We start from the raw sequence: 23325 nt of genomic DNA, 5'->3' as shown, positions 1-23325 counted from the left end.
TTACCTGTTATTTGTTTTTAATTACAGGGTAACACGGCAAACTCCAACACAAAAGTGGGGATGGGGGAGTGCAAAAGGAATAAAGAAAACAGAACCAGTATTTCACAAGATTATCAAGTCAGCGATGAAGCAGCAGCTAATGTTTTGCAGAGTCTCGAGGGTAAAATTCGCTCAGGGTGCTCTGAGGGATTCTCTTCAGCATTTCTTTGGGAAAGATTCGGAGCAGTTGCCAGCCAATGTCCAAAGTCTCATAGACAGTGCGGTTTTCATAAGGACCTTACAAAAAATTGAGATTGAATGAATAAAGGCAAACTACTTTCAACTTATCAGTGTTATTCAAGATTTATTCTGTACATGACTAGCACCGTGAGCATGAAGTGTAAAAAAGGAGAGAGACAAAGCATTTAGGTCTACTGGATGCAACTGAATGTGGAGGGTACAGATGAGGAGTCAGAGAAGCCCGCAGGCTACGGACGGCGGGGGGCGGGGGGGTGCGTGGCTTTTTTGACAACTGGGTAGGATCAAAATACCTTGAGATCAGTGGAAACTAGACCCAGTGCTTTGTCCAGAGTAGTGAGAAAAACAGATTCCCAGGAACAGAGGCTGAATTTGAGGGAGGCTGGTAAAGACACGTAGAAATCCTTAAATGTCAACTGAGCACCTAAATAGGTCAGTGGTTCTCAACGTCATTATTATTATTTTTTAATAGCAGAATCACCCTTATCCTGCAAATAAAACTCATTTCTTAACTAAGGAATCAGCGTGGCTGGAATTCTGGGTTCTTTTCCCTACCAGAACTTCATTTTTATCTTTTTAAGCTATTAAGGTTTTGCATTAAAAAAAAAAAAAACAAAAAAACCCAACGATCATATATATTTTAGGGATTTAATGTTAATAAAAAAATGTATCACATGAATAGAAAAGTGTACAAATTGTACATGTGTAGCTTGACGCATTATTCCAAAATAAACATATCTGTTGTAAGTGCCACTGAGGTCAAGAGTAGAGTATTACCATCATTAGCAGGGCAGAGACCACGCAAAACAGGTTGAAAACCCTACATATGATATGTGATGAAAACCATTATAGACTTTTAGCAGAGGGGCAATCAATAAAAGGAGTTCTAAGTTTACTCTAGCAATGGTATAAAGGGAGTCAGGGACACTGGTGAAGAAGCTGGCACTAACAGCCAGGGCTGAGGGGAGAAAGCTTTGAACTAGGTCTTAAGACTTAAGGAGTGGTCAGAGAGCAGCAGCTTCAACATCACCCAGGAACTTGTTGAAATACAGAATCTCTGGCCCCACCCAGATCTACTGAATCAGAATCCTCATTTTAACGAGAGCCCCAGTTGATTAAAAAGCATATTAAAATTTGAGAAACGCTGGCCTAAGGTACTGTAATGGGAATGACAACAGAATAGGATAAGATATTTTAAAGGAGAACAACACAAATTAGCAAGTATTTGATCACTGGGGAATGAATGAGGAAGGTTAAGAATTAGGCTCCATTGCTGAGCTTGGGCTAACTAGGACACGGTCATGCCAGAGGCAGACAGAAGCTGAAAAGGGAATTGCTGGGCAGGTGGTCAGTTGGGAAAACACTCCGGTTCTGACCATGCTGAGCCGGAGGGGACGGTGGCATAAACAAAGGTGCCCAGCTGGAGATGTGGGATTAGAGCTTCTGAAAGAGAGTAAGGATTATACATAGGGATTTAGTCAACAGCATAGGGAAAAGGCAAAGCCAGGAAAAAAAAGTACAGAAAGAACAGGTAACTAAGCCTTTGGGAACATAAACAATTAAGCAGCAGCAAGGTAAGAAACCAGAAAAGGAGATGAAAGCAGATGAATAAGAAAAGTCCAAAACCCCCAAGGCCCGAGGAGACCCTTAGAGAGAGGTGAGGAGGGAGGAAAAGCGGCAATGGAGGTGGCAGAGCAGAAGGCCAGGTGTAAGGAACAGAAAAATAAGACAGGAACTAAATAACTGGATGGTGGAGTTGAAGGCAGAGGGGAAGGAAGCAGAGGGCTAAGTACAAAGACACATCAGGCAGTTGGAAGAACCTCTTCTCTAATCAGAAGGAAAATCATATAGAACCAACCTAAGTTCTCTCAGACTGGGAAAGAAGTCTTCAAAACTACACATGAGGCTGTTTATGTTTTTAAGAAAACAGTCATCTTACCCTGAGCAATAAAGTTCCTCTCAAATTTCTGCAGAAATTCCAAGTAAAGAAGATCATCTGAGGTAAGGGCTTCTTCTCCAACTACGGCTTTCATGGCTTGCACATCCTTACCAATAGCATAGCATGCATACTAAAGAGAAAAAAGGTTTATATGAACAGGGATAAGATTTCATACATGTTAACAGTCATCTGGACTACATAAGTGTATTGCTGTAGCTATCTTCATAAGAGACCACAGAAGGAGGTCCACATTATTGACAAACACAATCCACATAAACCAAGTTCATGTGACAGTATCAGAAGGACTGTATTGTAAAGTAGTCTCACTCAGAAAGGAGTCTTCAGGCACGCACTACATAGACATCACTAACACTCTACTACAAATACACTTCCTCAACATGTCAGTCAGCTCACATTTTAAAGAGCATTTGAAATCAGAACTCGTGCCATGGAGAAATCCAACTCAATGTCTCTATTCAAGAAAAATATTTGTGATATCAGTAGATTTTCCATTTCTACTTTAAGGCCAAAAGTACTTTTATTTGTGCTTGGTGTACAACCTCATATGACTACAGAAACCAAGCATTTCATAGAACACATACAGCCGTTTCCCTTATAGTGTTCTGGTATTGCTTAACATGTTAAGCAAGAAATAACTTAGTGTATCTTTTCAGGAATATAATTATTATTAAGGTTACTAATAAAAACTTAAAAACGGCCTTATAGCTTGGTGTTTTATTTAGAGACTACTTTATATAGCATTAGACGTGGGTTTCAAGCATATGATTTTTAATCTTGGTTATCGGCACCTACCCTTATCAAAAAAAGACTGCTTGGTTCTAACGATACTATATATATTCCACATGGAAACCTATACTAAAATCCTACTTGGATGGGGGGAAAGAAAGTGATATGGGAGAGACAAAAGAGGTGTCAGACAGCAGAAAAAATAGGCTGAGAAAGGTATTCAGGAGCCGGCCCAGTAGTGTAATGGTTAAGTTCATGCACTCCGCTTTGGCAGCGCACAGTTCATGGGTTCAGATCCCGGGCGCGGACCTACACACTGCTCATCAAGCCATGCTGTGGCAGCCTCCCACATACAAAACAGAGGAAGACTGGCACAGATGTTAACTCAGGGACAATCTTCCTCACCAAAAAAAAGGAAGTTATTCACTTCTTTACATACCACCCTTAAGGGTTATACATACCAGCTGGTTAGATACGTCAGCATGATCCTTCCTGGTCATACCTTCTCCAATAGCAGACTTCATCAACCGGGATAATGAGGGTAGCACATTAATAGGTGGGTAAATCTTGGATAGAGTGGGAGGAAAAAAATATATTTAAGTACAAAATTCAAGCTTTCCTGGTAGTAACGAAGCATTCTGAAACTCATTATCCCTTAAATTACATAAAACTGCTGCACCAGTTTCCTAGAGGAATCCTAATATCTTTTCTGATAAGAAAAGGAAGTAAGAAATACTTGATGGCATATTTCTTTTGAGAATCAAATCCAGAAAGTGAAATCTACAAAAACAGTACAAGATTATATTGAAAAACTGAATTTTCGACATCTGCCTACAATATCAAATCTAAACGGTCTTCTGAACTCTCACTCATAAAATCACATACAAAATAAAAAGATTAATAATAATTCCACGTAAAAGCTAACATTAGAAGTTGGCATCTATTACGGAACCATCAAAAATCTGTTTTTGATTATTCGGCCATAAAAAAGAATTAAATCTTGCCATTTGTAACAACATGGATGGACCTTGAGGGCATTATGCTAAGTGAAGGAAGTCAGACAGAAAAAGATAAATACCATATGATCTTACTTACATGTGAAATCTAAAAAAAAAAAAAAAAAACTTGAGCTCAAAGATATAGAGAACACATTGGTGGCTGCCTGAGGCGGGGGGTAAGAGGTGGGCACAAGGGGTGAAGAGGACAAAAGGTACAAACTTCCGGTTATAAGATGAATAAGTCTAGAGTGATGAAGGGCACAGCATGGTGACTACTGTTAACAATACATACTGTATTGCATATTTGAAAGTAGCTAGGAAAGTGGATCTTGACAGTTCTCATTGCAAGAAAAAAGTCTGTTAACTATGTATAGTAATGAATGTTAACTGGACTTACTGTGGTGATCATTTTACAATATATACAAATATCAAATCATTACGCTGTACACCTGAAACTAATATAATGTTGTCCATTATGCCTCAATGAAAAAATAAAATAGAAAAAACATCTGTTTTTGCACTAATAATAAGACTGGTAGGTTATACCATTATGGCATAAAATATCAAAAAAGTTCTCTGAGACAACTGACTCCATTTTAAGGCACAATAAAGTGGAAATTTATTATTAATTCTGGCACTCCTATCCACACCAGGATTTTAGTATACAGAAATGACAATTTTATAGCCATATTAAAAACAATTCAAGTTGATATTTTCTAAACAAAATAATTCCTAAGAGCAAAGTCAAAGTCACTAACTGAAGAGTAGATTTATAACCGCTACATTACAGCACCACTCAAATGTCAAATACCTGTCTGTTGTGTAGCTGTCTGTCCACATAGATCTGCCCCTCTGTAATATATCCAGTCAAGTCAGGGATGGGGTGAGTGATATCTACCAGAGAAGACATCTGACGTTAGTTCAAGTGTCCATTTCATATAAACAAACCCACAGGAAGTCAATCTGCATCCCCTACAGCATTACCTAAAACAGTGCTATACAAAATAATTTTCTGTGATGATGGAGAAGTTCTGTTAACTGTGCTATCCAATATGGTAGCCATGAGCCAAATGTAGCTACTGAGCATGTAAAGTGTGGCTAACATAACTGAAAAACCTTATTTCAAATTTTATCTAATTTTAATTAACTTCAGAATTAAAACATCCAAATGTGGCTAGAGGTTACTATATCAGACAGTTTAACTTATTAGATTGCAGCACAGTTAGAGACATGTTGGCACATGACGTAAATTTAGCTGCATTCATAAAAAGTACTCTTTCTCTTAGTTATGTGATCTCTCTCCAAAATATAAATAAACCCCTATTTTAAACACAAAGTTGTCTTGCAGAGATTTGCTAATCTGATGTATACCGAGAGAACATTCTTAGCTCATAAGCTATCTCAGGTGGATACGCAACATTTCAACACGGAAAATACAGAGATGCTAGACACGTAGAAAGACACTATGTAGGCACCACCAAAAAGGTCACACAAACCAAGATATTTTTAAGTCGGTTAAATTACATAAAGTAATTTTGCAGCTACTTACTTGGAACAAATCATTTTCACATCAGAGGCAGTACAGTGTACCAGTTAGTGAGAATTACAAATTCAGACGGCCTGGGTCCTAAAGCCATGACTTCCTAACCCTGACAGATTACTGGACCTCCCTGTGCCTCTGATTACAGCCTCTCCCTCAAAGCTGCTATGAAGACCAAATGAGGCGATATTTATAAAGCACTTGGAACAGTGCTCAATTACAGTAAATTATGACTTTCTGAAAATATCTCATCAAAGTGCTTTTTGAACACTGAGCTAGGACAAAAAGGCAGTCCGGTAAGAGGAATGCAGAAACTCTCACCACAGCAGCAACCCTCAGCACACCTCAGGCACTGCACTGAGTGCTTTCACATACACAGCAAAAGAAAGTAATTTCTAACCAGGCTTTAATGATCATTCTGACTCTAAAGCCTTGTGGTATTTATTATTTGTGCTCTTCATTTGTCACATAAGCTACCTTAATATTATTCGTGCACATACATAAAAAATATCCAACTAGACTGAGTAACCCAATAAATCTTTTTTCTAAATTCCTTATATCTAGATCAGTGTCCCGCAAAGAGCAGGCACTTAATAGTATCTAATAAATGAAAATTAAAAAATTCAAATTACAAAAATTGTTTTTTCCTTCCACAAAAGGATAATGATAATTATGCGTAGTTTTCAAATGAAAAATTTTATTTTCATTAACAAATAACTAGTTAAGGTTAACTCTTGGAGGATAAACTCTCAAAAGAATTTCAACTCAAAAAAGTAGATGGTCTTCTCTCAGAATGATTAGGTCTGCTATGATCCAAAGACCAAAGACTTACCATCGTTAGGCATGGTGAGAATAGGGATTTGAGTAATAGAGCCGTTTCTACCTTCCACTCGACCAGCACGTTCATATATTGTAGCTAAATCTGTATACATGTAACCTGGGAAACCTCGTCGACCAGGAACTTCTTCTCTGGCTGCTGAAACCTGACAGTAAGTCAAGGAGGAGACTATCACATACCAGAATGTGAAAAGTAAAGCTTGGTTAGAATACGTTTGTTTGAACATGCCAAATTACAAAGTTGGAAATATCATCTTGTGCATTTTAAATACTGTCTCTAAGAGACGATTTAGAAAAATCTAGCAACACAAGTTCAAACTATTCTGCAACAAAAACGACAACTGGGGACCAGCAGTTTTTTGCGAAAATCATACTGCCGTAACACAGATCTTCAAATAGCTTGCTAGAAGAAAATCTGCTTGCAATTTGATAAATCAAAGGAAGTTAATTTTAAAACTAAGAGAACATTCCTAGTTCAGAAGATTTATTTCAAGCTATGGATCTTGTCATATTTATGTAAGCTAATCCTAAGAAGGTCAAAGCGGAAGGAAATATATACCAGGAATCATTTGATGCACTCTACATACATTATTTAATTCAATCATCACAACCCTATGAGAAAGGTAATGTGGTTAACCCAAATTTATGGCTGGAATCAAGAGTCAGATAAATAATTTCCCAAGATCACAGAGCGAGGAATCCACTCACTGTGCAAAAATAACAATAGCAATAAATGGTCTTTCTCTTAGACACATGTACACTAGAATACAGGAGTACATACTAATATATAACTACCAAGACCCTTACTTTCAAGTGCTATTTTAGTACCTCCAAGAGTATGCTACAGCAGTGCTACTCAAAGTGCAGTCTACAGACCAGCTTTATCAATGTGCAAAGAGATAATAATAGAAAGCAGGATAAGCATTTAGAAAACTTTAATGGCAATTCGACAGAATTTTATGTATGCTGAATCTAATAATAAAAATAATCTGAGCTTGTAAATTATCTTTTTTAAAAATTTCACTTTTCTATTAACTCATTTTTATTATATTTTAGAAAAGTATTGGTCTGTGATGGGTGGGGGCTGGGGGATGATGTCCTTCACTGAAAAAGCACTGTAGCAGAGAGATATGGTGACGGATCTTAGGGAATTTTAAGAAACTACATATTTATACTGCATGTTTCTTCAGAAGTCTTTTTCCATTTTTTTAAATGCTTAAAATAAGAGTAACTCACTCAACATTTCAGTAACTTGTATTAGAACAACACCCCAAACTTCTGCTGTGTGATAACTGCTGGAATCTTAACATTCTTCCTAAATAAACAGAATTTTCTGAAGGAAAATGTTCCGAAGAGGGTGCTGCCAGAGTATGGTCTATTTATTTCAATACTAACATCATTAAAATGAAATTCTGAAAGGGGTTAAAAATTGACAGTCTGGACAGAGACAGAACTTCCTGGGAAGTTCTGTCACCTACAGTGACAGTGACACTATGATAACTAGGCTAATAATTTAAATCTCATCCTCTAATCATTTCAACGATGTTGACAAACAGAAGAGAAGCTGTATTTTCCTTTCTGATTAATTAAGGTATTCTACTAATATATGAGCAAGGAAGTTTAAAAAAACATTAAAGAAAAATGAAAACTTGCAAAGGGACAAGATAGCTCTGAAAATTAACCCATTTTAATTGAGAAAAAAGTTACCTCTCGAAGTGCTTCAGCATAAGAACTCATGTCTGTTAGGATAACCAACACGTGTTTCTCACATTGATAGGCCAGAAATTCGGCTGTGGTTAGAGCCAAGCGAGGAGTGATAATTCGCTCAATACTGAAATGGAACATTAAGTCCTATGTCACTCAAACAAAAAGGCCAAAAACAAAACAAAATGATTCTGGAAATAACAGTACAGTCTCCCTTTTAAAGTTTTAAACTAATTGAGGAAGGTAAAGCAATTATTACCCTAAACGTTGTTAAGTAAGGCAGGGTTATTTTATGTACTTACATAATAAGAATTACTTAGTACTACAAACTTAAATTGATTATTTTATAAATGCCCCATAATTTCTCAGAACCATATAGTTCTCAAAACTGAGAGAGACAGAAAGGGAAGGAAGGCAAGATTCAGAGGCCAGATTTCTCAAGTAATAGGAAAAGAACATTTATTGAGCATGGGCTCTGTGCTAGGTATTTATATGTATTATCGCATTTAAACTGTACAAGAACCACGTAAGACAAGTATTATTTGTCACATTTTATGAAAGAGGAAAATGAGCTCCAGAGCTTAACTGATCTGTCCAAAGCCAAATAACTAGTAAGAAGCAGAGCTGGAATTTCAATACAGTTATCTCACTTCTAGGCCCATGTTGCTTTCATTATAACATTTTACCTCCCTAGTTGTAGGTAATATTTTTGACTGGAAGCCTGGGTGAACAGAAAGAAAGAGCTCTATTTACTTACGTTGGGTCATTAGCCAAGTTCAAAAAGAGGCAAACATTGTCCATTGAGCCATTTTCTTCAAAGTCAGATTTGAAGAACCGGGCAGTTTCCATGTTTACCTAAATAGCAATGACTTTATCAGTGCTGGGAGAATAAAAATTCTCAATATTTATTTCTGATGAAGGCCAAGCTAGAGAACTGCACGGTTCCTTCTTTTTCAAGCACCCAAAAAACTTTCACAAAAGCCAACAGAGTAAACAGCTTGCTTTGGGCACAGAGAATTATTCTTACATTTCACAATCAAATACTTTTTTCTTTCCTGAGGAGGATTAGCTCTGAGCTAACATCTATGCCATCTTCCTCTATTTTGTATGTGGGATGCTGCCAAAGCATGGCTTGACGAGCAGTGCGTCAGTCCGCACCTGGGATTCAAATGCCTGGGATTCTAACCTGCAAACACCAGGCCACTGAAGCTGAGTGCGCAAACTTAACCATTGTGCCACCGGGACAGCCCCTCAAATGCTAAATTTTAATCCTTAGTTTGCCCAAAATGCTAAGTTGCAACTTCTCTACCTAGAGATAAATTTAACGATATATGTATAGTTTTCTACACCGTTCTAATAACATAAGCAGTTAATTTTATATTTCATACTAAAACAGAAAAAAAAACTATACTTACACCCATAGCGGCAAATACAATTGCAAAATTTTCTTCACTGTAGTCCACTACATCTTTGGATTTCTTTACCAAACCAGCCTGGCGACAGATTTGAGCTGCAATCTGATGAGGAGTACAAAAGAATTGAGGTGAAATCTAAAATAACATTTTTATAACAAAATATCTTTTATCCTAAACTTTTTGGAATTGTAATTATAAATGAAACTGGGATGTTTTAAAGGACTTTACCCAACAAAACTATTTTGTACTTTCTGCAAAGATTTCTAAGAGTAACCAAGAAGACAGATATCGTGCATGGATAAAAAAATCAATGTAATTGGATTATATAAAAAATAACATTGGTTATTTGTGTTGAAAACTCTTTATCTGGTTTCTAACAGTGAAGCATTTAGAAATTCTTCCTTGTTAAATTTCATACCAAAAAGATTCCAGTTCTCACCTCATTGTGTGGTAAGCCAGCAGCAGAGAAGATAGGAATTTTCTGCCCCCTAGCAATACTGTTCATGCCATCTATGGCCGAAATGCCGGTCTGAATCATCTCCTCTGGGTAGATCCGACACTGAGGATTGATTGGCTGGCCTAATGCATTTCCAAAAGGGAAAATATTAATATATCTCTACATTAAGACTAGAACCATTTAAAACATTTCTTTCTACTCTTAAAAAATTGGTTTTGAAATCTGAAACTGTTTAAATATTTTTTTCATTAGTCTTTGCTAGACACACAAAACGTGGTAGCAGAACTCAAGTTCCTAAAGTGAAATAAAGGTACAAGCAAAGAAGAGAGAATCTCAAGTTCTAAGCCATGGTTTCACTATTTATATTTCAGATAAACCCTAGTGATATTTTACAGTATCTTAAGATATTTTATTTAAAATTTCAAGATGATCTCTAGGAAATATAAATTTATTAAACGATAAATAAAATATCTCAATATGGAGCATGTTGGTTATCTACTTAAAGTACCACAAAAATCTCTATCTAGCAAAGGTATAAGACAGACAGATAGAGGCTATTTTCCCTAAATCAGAGAAATCCATTTACTGCCCCTACCCATGATGTCAAGGAAGTCTTCAGCCAGTACCACAGGACCTCTGTCAATGGGTTTTCCTGATCCATTGAATACTCGACCTGTAAACAGTAATAAGACAGTAGAGATGGACAACGACTCATATATTCATAATTTTTAAAAAGATTTTACAGAAATATGTTGAAAAGGAAAGAGATCTCTGCTCAGAATGAATCACAACATCCATTACCAAGCATATCCTCAGACACTGGCGTTCGGAGAATATCCCCAGTAAACTCACAGGAGGTTTTCTTGGCATCTATACCTGAAGTCCCCTCAAACACCTATCAAGAAAGAGAAGTAATCAGAAGGGATAAAAGAAATTTAGATCTGAAGCACTTAAGTTCTATTTGTCTGTTAAACAGCCCTTGTAAAGTAAAATACATAAATGTATACTATTTTTAATATCACGAACAAAGATGTTTTCATGGTGATGAGCCAAATTGTAAACCTCTTGACTAAGGGTCATGCCTGCAAGCCAAATCCATCAAGCAAGCTAAGAATGTTTTCTATGCAGAAATAGAAGTATAATGATGTACACCTGAAATTTATACAATGCTATAAACCAAAAAAGAAGAATATTTTTTACATTTTTAAAGGGTTGTTTAAAAAAAAAAAAAAAGAAAAGGAAAAGAAAGGAAGAATAAGAATATGCATCGGAGACCTTAGATGGCCCCACAAAGCCTAAAAATTCACTATCTGGCCCTTTATAGAAATTTTGCTGACTTCTGCTCTAGATTACTTTTTAGAGGAACATATTACTTGAGGAACCTGGCATTTCTCATAAGCAGTAACATTAAAAACCAGGAATCAGAGAAGACAATTTAAAGAAATAGACTCAGATCTTGTTTTGGTTCTATCCCATAAACTGTGAATTCTGCTTTTCATCACTCTCCTGTTTGATTATCTGCTTCATTTTATCCATTTAAAAAAAAAGTCACTTTACCAGTCTATTGGGCTAGAATGGATATAGGTGGCTGATATTTGGCAAGAAAATACGCAAAAATAACTGCCCCTCCCCACCCCCTGCCAGTAACCAATCTCTAAAGATGTACTTATTCAATGATCACTAGAAAAAACGTGTTCCTTATGTTTTTGTGATTACGAAAAAGTTCAACTGGCCAAGTTTTGAAAGTGATACTTACCTGAACCACTGCTTTGGAACCACTAACTTCTAGAACTTGTCCACTTCTCTTTGTGCCATCAGGTAATGTCAAGTGGACAATCTCAGCATATCTCGGAAACTAAATTGGAGGGAATAAAAGATCAATAAACAACGTTTTAAAAGCTCTTCCAAAATATTCTCTGCTCTCCACCATAGCATGTATGCCACGTGCAATCTCCCAACGTTCCCAACACACACAGGCATATACCAAGAGTTTATAACATCCCCAGGTCATTTTAAGTCCTTAAAACACTTAGCACTGGCACATGTACTGGCAAACACAGCATAACTGACAGAGAAAAGGGTCTTAAATCCATGAACATACAGCAATTAAATTTCTTCCCTCTGTGCATATGGTTTAAAGTTTTGAGGCTATAGAAAGGTACAAAACTTATAAATAACCATGTTCCTGCTACTTAGAACTGATATTTGGTTCTGGGCTGTGTATTTAATCACCTGTGTGCTTTAGGGGAAGGAGCATAAAATACAACTAAATAATAAAATAATGCTAATGTTCCCTCTTTAATCTAATTCTCCCAGATATGTATTCCTCTAATCCACTTTTAATATTTTAAAATGCATGTTTCCAAAAATATACTATAGTGTTTTATTTACATAAATGGCAACATACTAAATATATCATCCTGCAACTTTTTTTTTTACTTCACCTGTTTTGGACCTGTCATGACAACATTTACCTTATTTTATCATCGTAATCTATTGAAAGATGCATCATTACTTTGTGTAAAGGAAAACATCTGCCAGTTAAACTTGATGCACCATGGATTATAAATCACTTGATTTTGGAGATGCTAAGATGTGAATAAATGAGCATCTTAGAATTAATGTTAAAACAGATGTTAAAATAAAATCAAATGACACCACATTTTATCCAGCTGTTCTTCTACCAATGGAGTTCAAGGTTGCTTCAAATTTACAGAATTACAAACACCTGCAATGAATTTTCTCACATGTGGTTCCTGACAGAAGTATGTCCGATTTCCCTAAGGTATTTGGTTACCTAACTGTGGGCTACAGGCTGTGCGCATTTTCTGCCAAATTACTCTGAAAAGGAACTGTATTAATTTGCAATCTCCCTAGCAGTATACAAGAGTATCTTTTCCCTACATCTTTGCCAATCTTGTATTACTAAATTTTAATTTTTGCCATTTGATAAAGTAGAATAATAGCATCTTTTCAATTTGCATTTTCCTGATTCTACAAATATTAAGCATCTTTCATGTTTACTAACAATTCAGACTTCATTTCCTATGACTGGCTTCTTAATATTTTTTCCTCACTTTTCAACTGATCTTTTTCTTCGGAAGTTGCACCGATTCTGGATACTAATCCTCTTGCAAATATCTGCACCCAGCCTTTGAATTTTATGCTATCTTATCGTACAGAAGTTTTAAAACTTTATGTAATAAAACGACTTGTTTTCCTTTATGATTTGTGCCTTTTACATCTTGTTAAGGAAAATCTTCCAATTTGAGGTCATAAAAATGGTCTTCTATATTGTCTTCCAATAGGTTTTTCATGTTTAGGTCTTTAATCCAACTGGATTCATTTTTGGTATGCAATTTTATTTTTCTCATTTTTATTCTTTTTCATATAGGAAGCCAAATGCCCCAATAATATTTACTGAGTAGCACAAAATGTCCCCCACTGACTTGTAATGTAGCCTTTATCACTTACCAAGTCAAATTCTAATGAGTGAGGAGAGCTGGTCTCAGGGCTCTTAATTCTGCTCCCAATATATCTGCATATTCCTGTACCAAATCTTTATTCTTAATTACTCTATCTCTAATTGACTTTGTTACCTGAAGAGATTCAACATCTTTAGTATTCTGAGTCTTTTCCTTCATGAGCATGGAATCTGCACTTAAGTCTTCTTTTATGTCTTTCAACAACCTGTTATAGTTTTCTATAAACAGTTACAATTATTCTAATTAGTTACTTCTAGCATATAGAACACTACTGATTTCTGTAGACTGATCCTTGTATCCAGCAACTCTGTTTCTACACCATTGTGTCTAATAGTTAGTCTGCTGAATGACTTGGGTTTTCTGTTTAGTTAAACATATCACCAAGAAATGATGACAGCTGAGCCTTTTCTTGTCCGATCCCTTTATTCCCACAGCATTGGTTAGGTTCCAAGCACAAAGATGGACAGCGTTGGTGATAACGGGGATCCTCAACTTGTTCCGGATTAAATGAAAATGTTTCTAGAGTCTCTCCTTAAGTATGTTGTCTGCTGTAGGGTATGGTGGATATCCTTTAAGAGGTTAAAAGTTTGTTCCAGGGGCCGGCCCGATGGCGCAAGTGGTTAAGTGTGCGCGCTCCGCTGCGGCGGCCCGGGGTTCGCTGGTTCGGATCCTGGGCGCGCACCAACGCCCCGCTTGGCAAGCCATGCTGTGGCGGCGTCCCATATAAAGTGGAGGAAGATGGGCACAGATGTTAGCCCAGGGCCAGTCTTCCTCAGCAAAAAGAGAGGAGGATTGACAGATGTTAGCACAGGGCTGATCTTCCTCACAAAACAAAAAAAAAAAGTTTGTTCCAGTCCTGATTTCCAAGAGGCTTTTGTTTTTTTTAAGAAATGACTAATTTTATCAGATACTTTTTCTGTATTTATTGAGAAGAGCATAAGCTCCTTCTAGTTCAATCCATGAACGAGCTGAACTATACTGATATATCTTCTAGTATCAAATCATCTTTGTATTACTGGGATAAATAATACTTTGTCATAATTCTGTTGATTTCTTATGTAGTTATTTTTGCTAATATCCAATACATGAATGTACTTTATTAAGAATTTTGGAATCTGTGCTTATAAGTGAGAATAGCTATATTTTTCTTTTCTAGTACTACCCTTTGTCTAGTTTGGGTCAAAGATGTACTGACCTCATAAAATGAGCTGGGTAGCAGTTGCCATCACCTTCTATTCTGATATAATTTGTATACGATTACCTGTCCCTTCATCCTATGCTTTCACTTAAAAACAAAAGCCAAAACCTAAAAACAAAAAATCACTCTAAATCTGGTGGTATAAAGCCATTCTTACAACTACATAAAATTTATTTACCAGTGTTTCCTCAACTGGAACTATACTCCAAACAAACATTCAATGAAACTCTTTTAGCTCTCTTACAATTACTTTCTCAAAGATGTTTTCTAAGCCCTTCCCATTATTGACTCTCAGCATGCACCTGCCCGTCAGGGCACTTACAGTTAGACATTTACGCACGTGTGTTACATCTGCTGCTCCACCGCACTATGTTCCACTAGGGGAGGGGCCGTGCCCATTGCTCACTATTGTACATTCTGTGCTGAGCTCAGTGCTTAACATAGTTGAAATAGGAATCCTTTTTAAACTGTTTTCAATTATATATTTACTAATATAAAAGTTTCATATTTTAAAAATATAAGCCAAAATTTAATCTAATAGAGGATATAGAAAAAAAGAAGAAATAAAGAATAAAGAAACAAATAAAGCTTCCTACATTTTCCTCAAAAAATAAAAGTGCAGGCTCCATTCTTTCACAAAACATTAACTGGCACCTACCTAAACCTTGTACGATTTGAGTGCGATATACTGAGGCTTTAAGTCAAACCGCAGACTAGTATGAAACTATGGCTAGGAGGTAAGCTTGCTATGCTTAATGTTGAGATTAATTTGTACAGGTTCCTTGTCATATACAAAAATACTATCTCAGTGATAAAGCTGAAGAGATGATGTACTTTGTCCTTTCTTTTAAGAAATGTTTTTCAATTTATTTTCTGCTTACAGAGAGGTCACATTTTGAACATCCTTCCATCACCGCTTCTCTCAAGAGCCAGTACTATTGTGTACCTTTCCCCCCTGATCCACCTCAACAACAACCAGTGTAGAATTACTATTCTAGAGAGCATATTATATGAATTATTTTCTCTGAAGACATTTTGATCATAGAGCTCAGGCAGGAAGCTTTGCCCAGGGTATTCAATTATAGATAATATTATATTCTACGCCTCTAAGATAACACAATAGTGTTTATAATTCTTAGGTATAGGTGTGGTTAAAAAAACAACACGTAACTAAAGATCCTTACAACAAACTGAATAAAAAAAAACCATTCTTTGCTTTAGGGTTTTAGTCACTGTTAAGATAATCTGTTCTTGTTTATTCATTACTTGAATACCAGTGTCAGGCCCTCAAAGATAAAAGTAACATATTTATTCACTCAAAGACCTTAAAATTTAGTAGAGAAGAAAAAAACTGCAGCAATTGCAACACATGGCAGTCTATGACAAGAGCCATAAGATAACAAATACCTATATAATATCTACAGGTTATAAAACACACTCATAAATATTATTGGTTTTTTTCCCTAATAAACCTGTGAGGTAGGATTGACAACCTTTTTTTTTTTTTTAATTTTTGCAGATGAGGGACTCTAGGCCACAAACAGAATTCACAACTGGAATAAGGTCTTCTGACTTTTGATCTAAAAGTCTTGTCTCCTATATAGCACTGACATTCAGACCAACGAACGGCTTAAAAATCATAACATAAAATTTACAGTGCACTAAACAGGACTTAAAGCCATGTTTTTAACTTCATAAATGGTTAAACAATGATGATAGTGGTATTACCTTAACATGATCTAAGATCACTAGTGGACCATTGACTCCTGATACTGTCTTGTACGCTGGAAAGAAACAGAAGCAGCTTTAGTCAAATGGGACAACAGCCTAATTGATCTCTCTGGTATTACCAAACAACCTCTCTCTACTTGATCAGACTTATTATAATATGGAGCACTCCAACAGTTACAAAATTTTTCAATGAATTCATAAAAATACCTGTGCCTGTACAACTTTTCATAACCCACCCTCATCCAACCAAAACCACTCTGAATCCTTACTGAGTCAGTCACATTGTTTTAAGGACTCAGAATACAAAAACAAAGAAGGCACAGAAGGACAGAGTCCCATCACGAGTTCCCATCGTGTGTGGAGAAGGGGGAGGTGAGGGCACTAACAGAGGTGTGCGGAGGGTTTGTGGGAGCACAGGACAAACCGAGCAGTAGTTCTTACCTCGGAGGACAGCTTTACAGAAGGGGGGGGGGGCACTTGGCAAAGTAGAGGAGGAAGCGGAAGGGAATTCTCAACTTTAAGCAGAACAACAAAATTCACAAAGGAAATACGAAAAAATGTAGTCTGTTAAAAAGCCAAGATTAAATGGCGTAATAAAAAACTATAGGACAAGAGCTTTATTGAAGGAGAGGGGTGGGCAATGCAATGAAAGGCCTGAGCTCAAATAAGATAAGTATCCTTTAAAAAAAAGTCAAATGTTTTCATCAGTTTAGAGGCTTTTATATTTTCCGCTGCAAATTATGCTCTCGGAATAAACTGCCAGTCTGTAAGGTACTGCCCAAATCCCTCATTTTAGAAAAGGAGGTAGCTATCCTTCAACTATATCACACCTACATACATGTCAAGTAGAACGGTAATTAGGTATAAAACAGAACACTTGGGAGAGTAATTCTAACAATGTCAGAATTAACCAAATTTCATAATCAGAACAGCTGAAAAAACAAATGAAATAAATGTTGGAAGAAAACTTACTACAAGGCCTAAAATGATTTATAAGAAGCTGTCATCCAATCGGGAACTTTTCCCTTGCTTGATTTCTCATGAGGTCTTAACAGAGCTTTCTGGCACCAATGTAGACTCCCAAGAAGGAGGAAACCACTTAACAACCAGTCTGTCCACTCGAGGGGCTTCAGAAGCCAAAAACCCAGTTTCTTAGCCAGAGAGCAAGTGCCCTAGTGGAAACACTCAGACAGGGCAAGCAAGCACTCTCAGGAGCCTTCCTCTCTCATACTCAAAGGACATTTAAATCCTGACACCAAATATTGGTTTGAAAACATCTGTGATTGTAATTATCTCAACAGAGGCCCCAAAATGACTTTTTTTTTTTTTTTTTTTTTTACCTTAGACAAAAGGCAAGTCATAAATTTAAGAAGTTACTTGAATGGTAACATAAAAGAATTAATCATTCGCCTAAGATTATTAGAAAGATCCCAGTTGTCATATTTTCTACTTTTATGAAAATCCTCCCCATTCTTTTAAAATAACCTAATACTCTTAAAAATAATTCCTACCCTTATAAAACTTCATTCTTCTCATTTTAAGAGCCCAAACAATGTTTTTAAATGACTTTCTAAAATTGCTAAGTGAAAATGCCAAGTGAGCTACATTAGAAACATGTTTTCTTAGAACCCAGTTTTTAAAAATACAGAAACACAGACCTTTTCAAAATCTTTACCTAAACAGTTGGGGATGGGAGGAGGGAGTAGGGTGGGGCAGGGGGAGAGGGTCTAGTTTTGAGATTTACTGGCAACTCTGTTTTGAATAAAATGGAACATCAATAAAATCCTCAGGTTCTGAAATTCTCTTTACTTTTTCTACAAGATTGCCATCTCCTTTGAACTTCTAATCTCTACAACAATGATCCTTCAGAATCTCATGTTTAAATTCAAGCTCATTCAAAATTATTAAGTTTTGCCAGTCATGAGCAAAAGCATGACCACGGAAAAGAAACACTAGTCATTGCTTTTTGTGGAACTAGTGAATCAAGTTCACTTCTACTACAAAAGACAAGATTCTACTTCATCAAAAACAGTCTCTAAATTTGCAACAATGTACACATCCTTTTAAAAAGCTAGTAAGTAACCATGCGAATTAACTGGCGAACACCAACACCACCAATACACATTGAATAAATACTTGTCAGGAATTCTAATTTAATCTCTGTAACAGGTCTATGAGTTAACTAATATTATTCCAAGTTTTAGAAGAGAAAAATGATTAGAGAAAAATGATTCTCAGAAATTAAGTAACTTGCCCAAGCACCTGAACTTAGATAGTCTAGCTCCAAAGTCACTTGTTCTAACTCTGTGCTGCAGGTCAAATTATAAAACTGAACTGCTCGTTTTTTATGGTCTGGTACACTCTTGTAATTATCTGCAAGACTTATGTAGCTATACCACTCAAAATAATTTCAGAGTCTGTAACTTTAGCTACAAAAAAATAAGTTATTTTTACTATTCACTGCACTGGACAATATTTCCCTTGGGTCCACATTTTGTTATTACTGCAAAACAATCTTTCTCCAATGGAGTGTAGCCACTGGAAGAGTTGAAGCAGGGAAAGGCGAGTCTAATGGAGATTCTCCAGCAGTTTTCCCTCCCTGGAAAGCACGTAATGCAGGATACCCCTTCAGATACAAATCAGGTTAAGCAACATGCTTGGGTCTAAATTAAACCGACATATATAAACTAAACTAATAAATGTTACAATCCAAACTAAATAAAAAATTTTACCAAACTTTATATTTGGAGAGTGCTTCACACTTTCACAGAGCATCTTCAGATAGGTTACCTCGATTCAGCTTCACAAAATGCTGGAAGGCAGGCAAGGCTGATTCACCCACGCTACACTTAAACTAAAGCTCTGAGAAATTTATTGCTAAATGGATGAGCTGGGATTAGAACTGGGGTTTTCCCTGTTTGTTTTTTTACTAATTCTAAAGCTGGTACTCTATGACCCTATAATATTTCTTAATTTAGTCTCCAGTATAATTATAAAATATGGAGATGACATAGTTTCTAGCACTTGGACTACAAATAGGTACTAGAAAACAGTTTATACACAAACTGTAGCTCTTTTCCATGATAATAAAACTATTTGCAAAAAAAAAAAACCCAAAAACAAAAACAAGTAGAGAAAATGATATCAAACACCACCTTTTATCTCAACAATATTTATCCAGCCTTCTTCACCATTACCATTAACAGCCCAAAGCAGAGATAAAAGTTTAGAACAAGGCGGCCAAAGATATCAAGCTTTGTTCTAAAAAGTCGAAACCCATTCACAAACAACATAAACATTTCTATTTACCAAAATAATGACCACTGTCTCTTGGAAATTTCCAAATGAACAAGAACTTGGGTCTACAGGGTGTGATCGGAACTTTCGACAACACAACAGATACATGTTCAGATTACATGCTGAACACAGTTTACAACGAAAAAGTCACAACTTTGATTCTGAACTATCAAGCAGGCAATAAATATTTACCGAGTAACATTTAAAAACCAAGCTCTACAAAGGTTTTAAGGAGAACTTTTTGTCAGATGACATCCTCTTCCTCCTGCAGGATGTGAGATTGTTCAACAGCACTAACGCCACTTAATGATTGTGAAATTTGTCAAAGAGAAAATTCGGGACAGCCATTACACAATAAGAGATCTAGTCCTTTAACTTCCGCGTTATTAGCAAAACAAAAACCCAGGGCAATCATCTTCCATTGTGCAAGAATAGTAGAAACCCACACCCTGAGCAGTGGGCGCTAAGGTAGAAGTTCTAGAAAAAGGCAGGTCAATGATTGCTCTGCACTATGATGTAAGAAACGTTAACGTTAGTTGATTAGGGTCTCAAGAACAATGGAGATCATCTAATTCAAAATGTTTAGCGTCTAAAAGCTCTATGTATATTATTGAACTTTGCTCTCAAAGTTTAAAAGAAAATCAAGCTTTTTTCCCCTGACTTTAGAAATTCAACTAAAGCGCTCAAGATTATTTCAAGCCTGCATATCTCGTTTTCCATTTCTTGTTAACAGCCCGACAATACTGACGTTGTTTTAAAACAGGATCCAACTTGTATAGTGGAATTGCCAATATTACTCCAGTCCTTCATTCAAAAACTACACATTAAATAACTATAACATATCACCTAAGATGGAATCACCAATCTTTAATTAGAAAAATTAAGAGGTTAATCACTATTTATTCAAAAGTAATTAAAACTGTTGACTAGAATCAAGAATGTGGCAATATAGAAAAAAGATGATATTCAAATGCAGTTAGCTGTTAGCCTAAGTGTATCACTTAAGCTTCTTAGAATAACCCAGACAGAGAAGCGGAACTCAACCAAGAATTCCAACTCCCTAGTCTGATTCTATCCACATTAAGAATCTATCCACCAAATCATCAGAACAAGCGCTTTAAATGCAAGTTACACAACAATTAGAAGACAACTTCTATGTGTCAAGCACTGTGCTAGGCACTGAGGAGACAAAAAGGATTCCTGACCTGTAAAGTCTCAGTTTTAAGCCTTACATTGCAACAATTTTGTTAGGAGGAATTTCATCTGGAGAAGTTCCTCCCTCACTGGGTAAGCACACACAAAACGTTAAGAAATCAAACTCATCTCTCTTAAGGGCTTACAACCTTAATCATGGAGTACTCTTTAAACAATATTATTATTTCAGTTGATACTCTCTGAATTGACGTTGAATGAAATACTGTATGAAAATGGACTATTATACCATTATAATCTTTTTCTAGAAGCTCCACTAACGTCTATCTGTTCTACCCAAAGAAAAGCAAAGCATACGTATACAATTCATAAAAAAGAATCTGTAATTGTTAGGTATAAATTTATTGTCAAAGCCTATATAAGAAGGGAATATCTGTCAATTTCCTGAAACATTTACTTCAGTTCATATAAAACCCCAACAGGCATTCTCTAATTCGGATAATTCCCAGTGTAAAAAGCACATCTCAGCAAACCATAGAATCCAGTGTTTTCCTTCTTCCTCACACTGCAGTGCTGTCACATGACCCAGCGGCAGATCATGAAGGAATTAGTCAGGCTGGAGAGCGCCCAGACTGAAACCCTTCATCTGAAATTCTTTTTAACCAATTAGCCACCCACAAACAGGTACTCTGGCAACTAACCAGTGCAAATACAGTCTTAGCACTTGGGGAATCATCAGGAGCTTTCGTAAGTTTTAAAGAAAGTCTATTTCCATGGCTCATCCACTGTTCCCAAGGAAGTTGTGAAGAGGTCTGATTACACAGCTGTATTGTTTAGTAATCAAAAACCATTTCTTTCGGAACTGCTGAGCAGTTCACTTAAACCCGGTTTATTAAGGCCTTTTTATAATCACAACACTTAAACCGGCCCATGCATAAGCTTTGCATATATGCTATATAATATGGGCAAAGCTGTTTGGCTTCCCCAAGACAGCTTTGCACTCGACCAAGTTGCGTTAACTGGTCAGTAAATGAGCAGGCAATGGCAGACAAAGGCGCAGCGAGAATTAAGAAACCTGGAATTCTAGTTCCTGCTCCGCCAATCATCAGGTGTCTACAGCCTGGCAGGCCCTGTCTGTTCCAGAACCTTAGGCTTCTCACTGTAAAAGGAGAAGGCTGGACAAGACGACCCGCAGGCTACTTTTCAGCTCTAGCGTTCTCTGACATCTAGGTGTCCTCGTGCGGAGCAGGCCCTGCAGGGACTATCTGCCTCTGACTGCGGGCCTGACCACGTCGGCAAGGGCCCCACACCGCTCCCTCCCGAGGAGCTCCAGACATGGCCCGAGGTCCACATGGGGGGGGGGGCGTTTCCCCGACCCCCGGATCTCCAAACGCGGCGCGGGGAACGCCGAGACCGCAACGACGGGCGCTGCCCCTCGGACGCGGGAAGCAGCGCCGGAGCGCCCGGTCCGGGGAAGGGGGCGGAGGGCGGCAGCCAGAAGCCCCCCGCCCAGGACACCTTCCCGCTGGTCTCCCGCCCTCGGACCCGTGTCACGGAAACGTGTAGTCTCCATGGAGAGGCAGAGCACCGGTCAGGGCAGGGGACACGAGAGGAAAGATAACTCTCCCCCTCAACCGCCCCCGTCGGCTAAGCAGGTGAGTGGGATACGGGGCCGGGCTACCGCGGCAAGGCAGCCCCCGTCCTGCTCTCCGATACTCACTGAGGCGAGGCTGGGAGAGGTAGTTCCGGCTGACGGCCAGCGCCTGCTCCCGAGACCCCACCGCGGGCCCGCCGGGGGGCACCGGCAGCTCGGGCGCGGCCCCGTTGACGATTCCCCGCATCGCCCGCAGCGCCATCTTGTCTCCTCCGTCCGACGGCCCTGCAGCGGCGCCGCGCAGGCGCAGATATAGCGGGGGTGGCCGCGCCCCCGGCTCTGCCCTTGCGCGCTGCGCAGCCCGGGCTCGCCCCGCCCCTTCGCGGCTCACCGCCCACAGCCGCGTGACTCGGTTCGGCGTGGGCGGGGCTGAGCCCGCTAGGCGCGGGGAGCTGACCAGCGTGCTGGGTGCGCGCGGGCGGAAGGCGAGGCGTGCGAGGGCCGAGAGGGAAAGAGGCAGAAGCGAGGACAAAGGGCTGCAAATGCAGGGAGGGCGGGGGCGGAAAGGCTAACACGTACAAGAAAAGGTCAATTCATGCCCATTTTATGATGACATTTCATGACATTGAACGGAGAGAACTCAGATTCTGAAAAAAACACTTGAAAAACAGAAGAAATATAAAACCTACTCCAGTGATTATTAACATAGGGCACTATGTGCCATCATTTCTTTCCCTTTACTGTCTGTCCAACTCATTCACTCGCGTATCCATTCAAAAAACATATTGGACTATTTAGGGTGGTGGTAGCAGTGTGATAGACAGTGGAACATGCTTAGAAACTATTAAAGAGATGGAACTATTACGAGAATGACTAGCTGGCTGCGGAAGACGACAGACAGCCCAGGCTCAGGGCCTAAGCAACTGAATTGATTGTGATGCTGCTTACAGGGTACGGAATGGAGAAGAAGTGTCCTAGGAGCTTTGCTGGTGGT

At 38.0% G+C, this 23325-nt stretch overlaps 1 protein-coding gene across 1 annotated transcript; it reads right to left on the bottom strand.

Annotated features, from left to right (window-relative positions):
- On the bottom strand, window positions 1-22625 carry ATP6V1B2 (ATPase H+ transporting V1 subunit B2). The gene is made up of 14 exons (XM_004442325.2): window positions 22458-22625; window positions 16286-16341; window positions 11631-11729; window positions 10676-10769; window positions 10470-10547; window positions 9857-9996; window positions 9418-9519; window positions 8760-8857; window positions 8006-8129; window positions 6294-6444; window positions 4733-4815; window positions 3385-3489; window positions 2177-2306; window positions 1-276 (listed from the first exon to the last, which is right to left on the bottom strand). The coding sequence occupies exons 1-14, from the start codon at window positions 22591-22593 to the stop codon at window positions 137-139; spliced, it is 1536 nt and encodes a 511-aa protein (XP_004442382.1). The 5' UTR covers window positions 22594-22625; the 3' UTR covers window positions 1-136.
- Window positions 22626-23325: the final 700 nt, after the last annotated feature.

This window comes from Ceratotherium simum, chromosome 12 (assembly GCF_057802395.1).
Source record: "Ceratotherium simum simum isolate JZ-2026a chromosome 12, ASM5780239v1, whole genome shotgun sequence".
In the NCBI taxonomy this organism is placed as follows: domain Eukaryota; kingdom Metazoa; phylum Chordata; class Mammalia; order Perissodactyla; family Rhinocerotidae; genus Ceratotherium; species Ceratotherium simum.
Note: the sequence above shows the minus strand (reverse complement) of the source record. Positions and strands in the feature narration are given on the sequence as shown.

Bases quoted from the DNA above. Each gene is read 5' to 3' on its own strand.
- ATP6V1B2 (XM_004442325.2), bottom strand. From the start codon at position 22,593: ATGGCGCTGCGGGCGATGCGGGGAATCGTCAACGGGGCCGCGCCCGAG. The intron at 10,548-10,675 runs GTAATGGATGTT...TACTGTTTACAG, and splicing joins AGTGTCTGAGGATATGCTTG to GTCGAGTATTCAATGGATCA. The intron at 8,130-8,759 runs GTAAGTAAATAG...GTTCCATTTCAG, and splicing joins AACTTGGCTAATGACCCAAC to TATTGAGCGAATTATCACTC.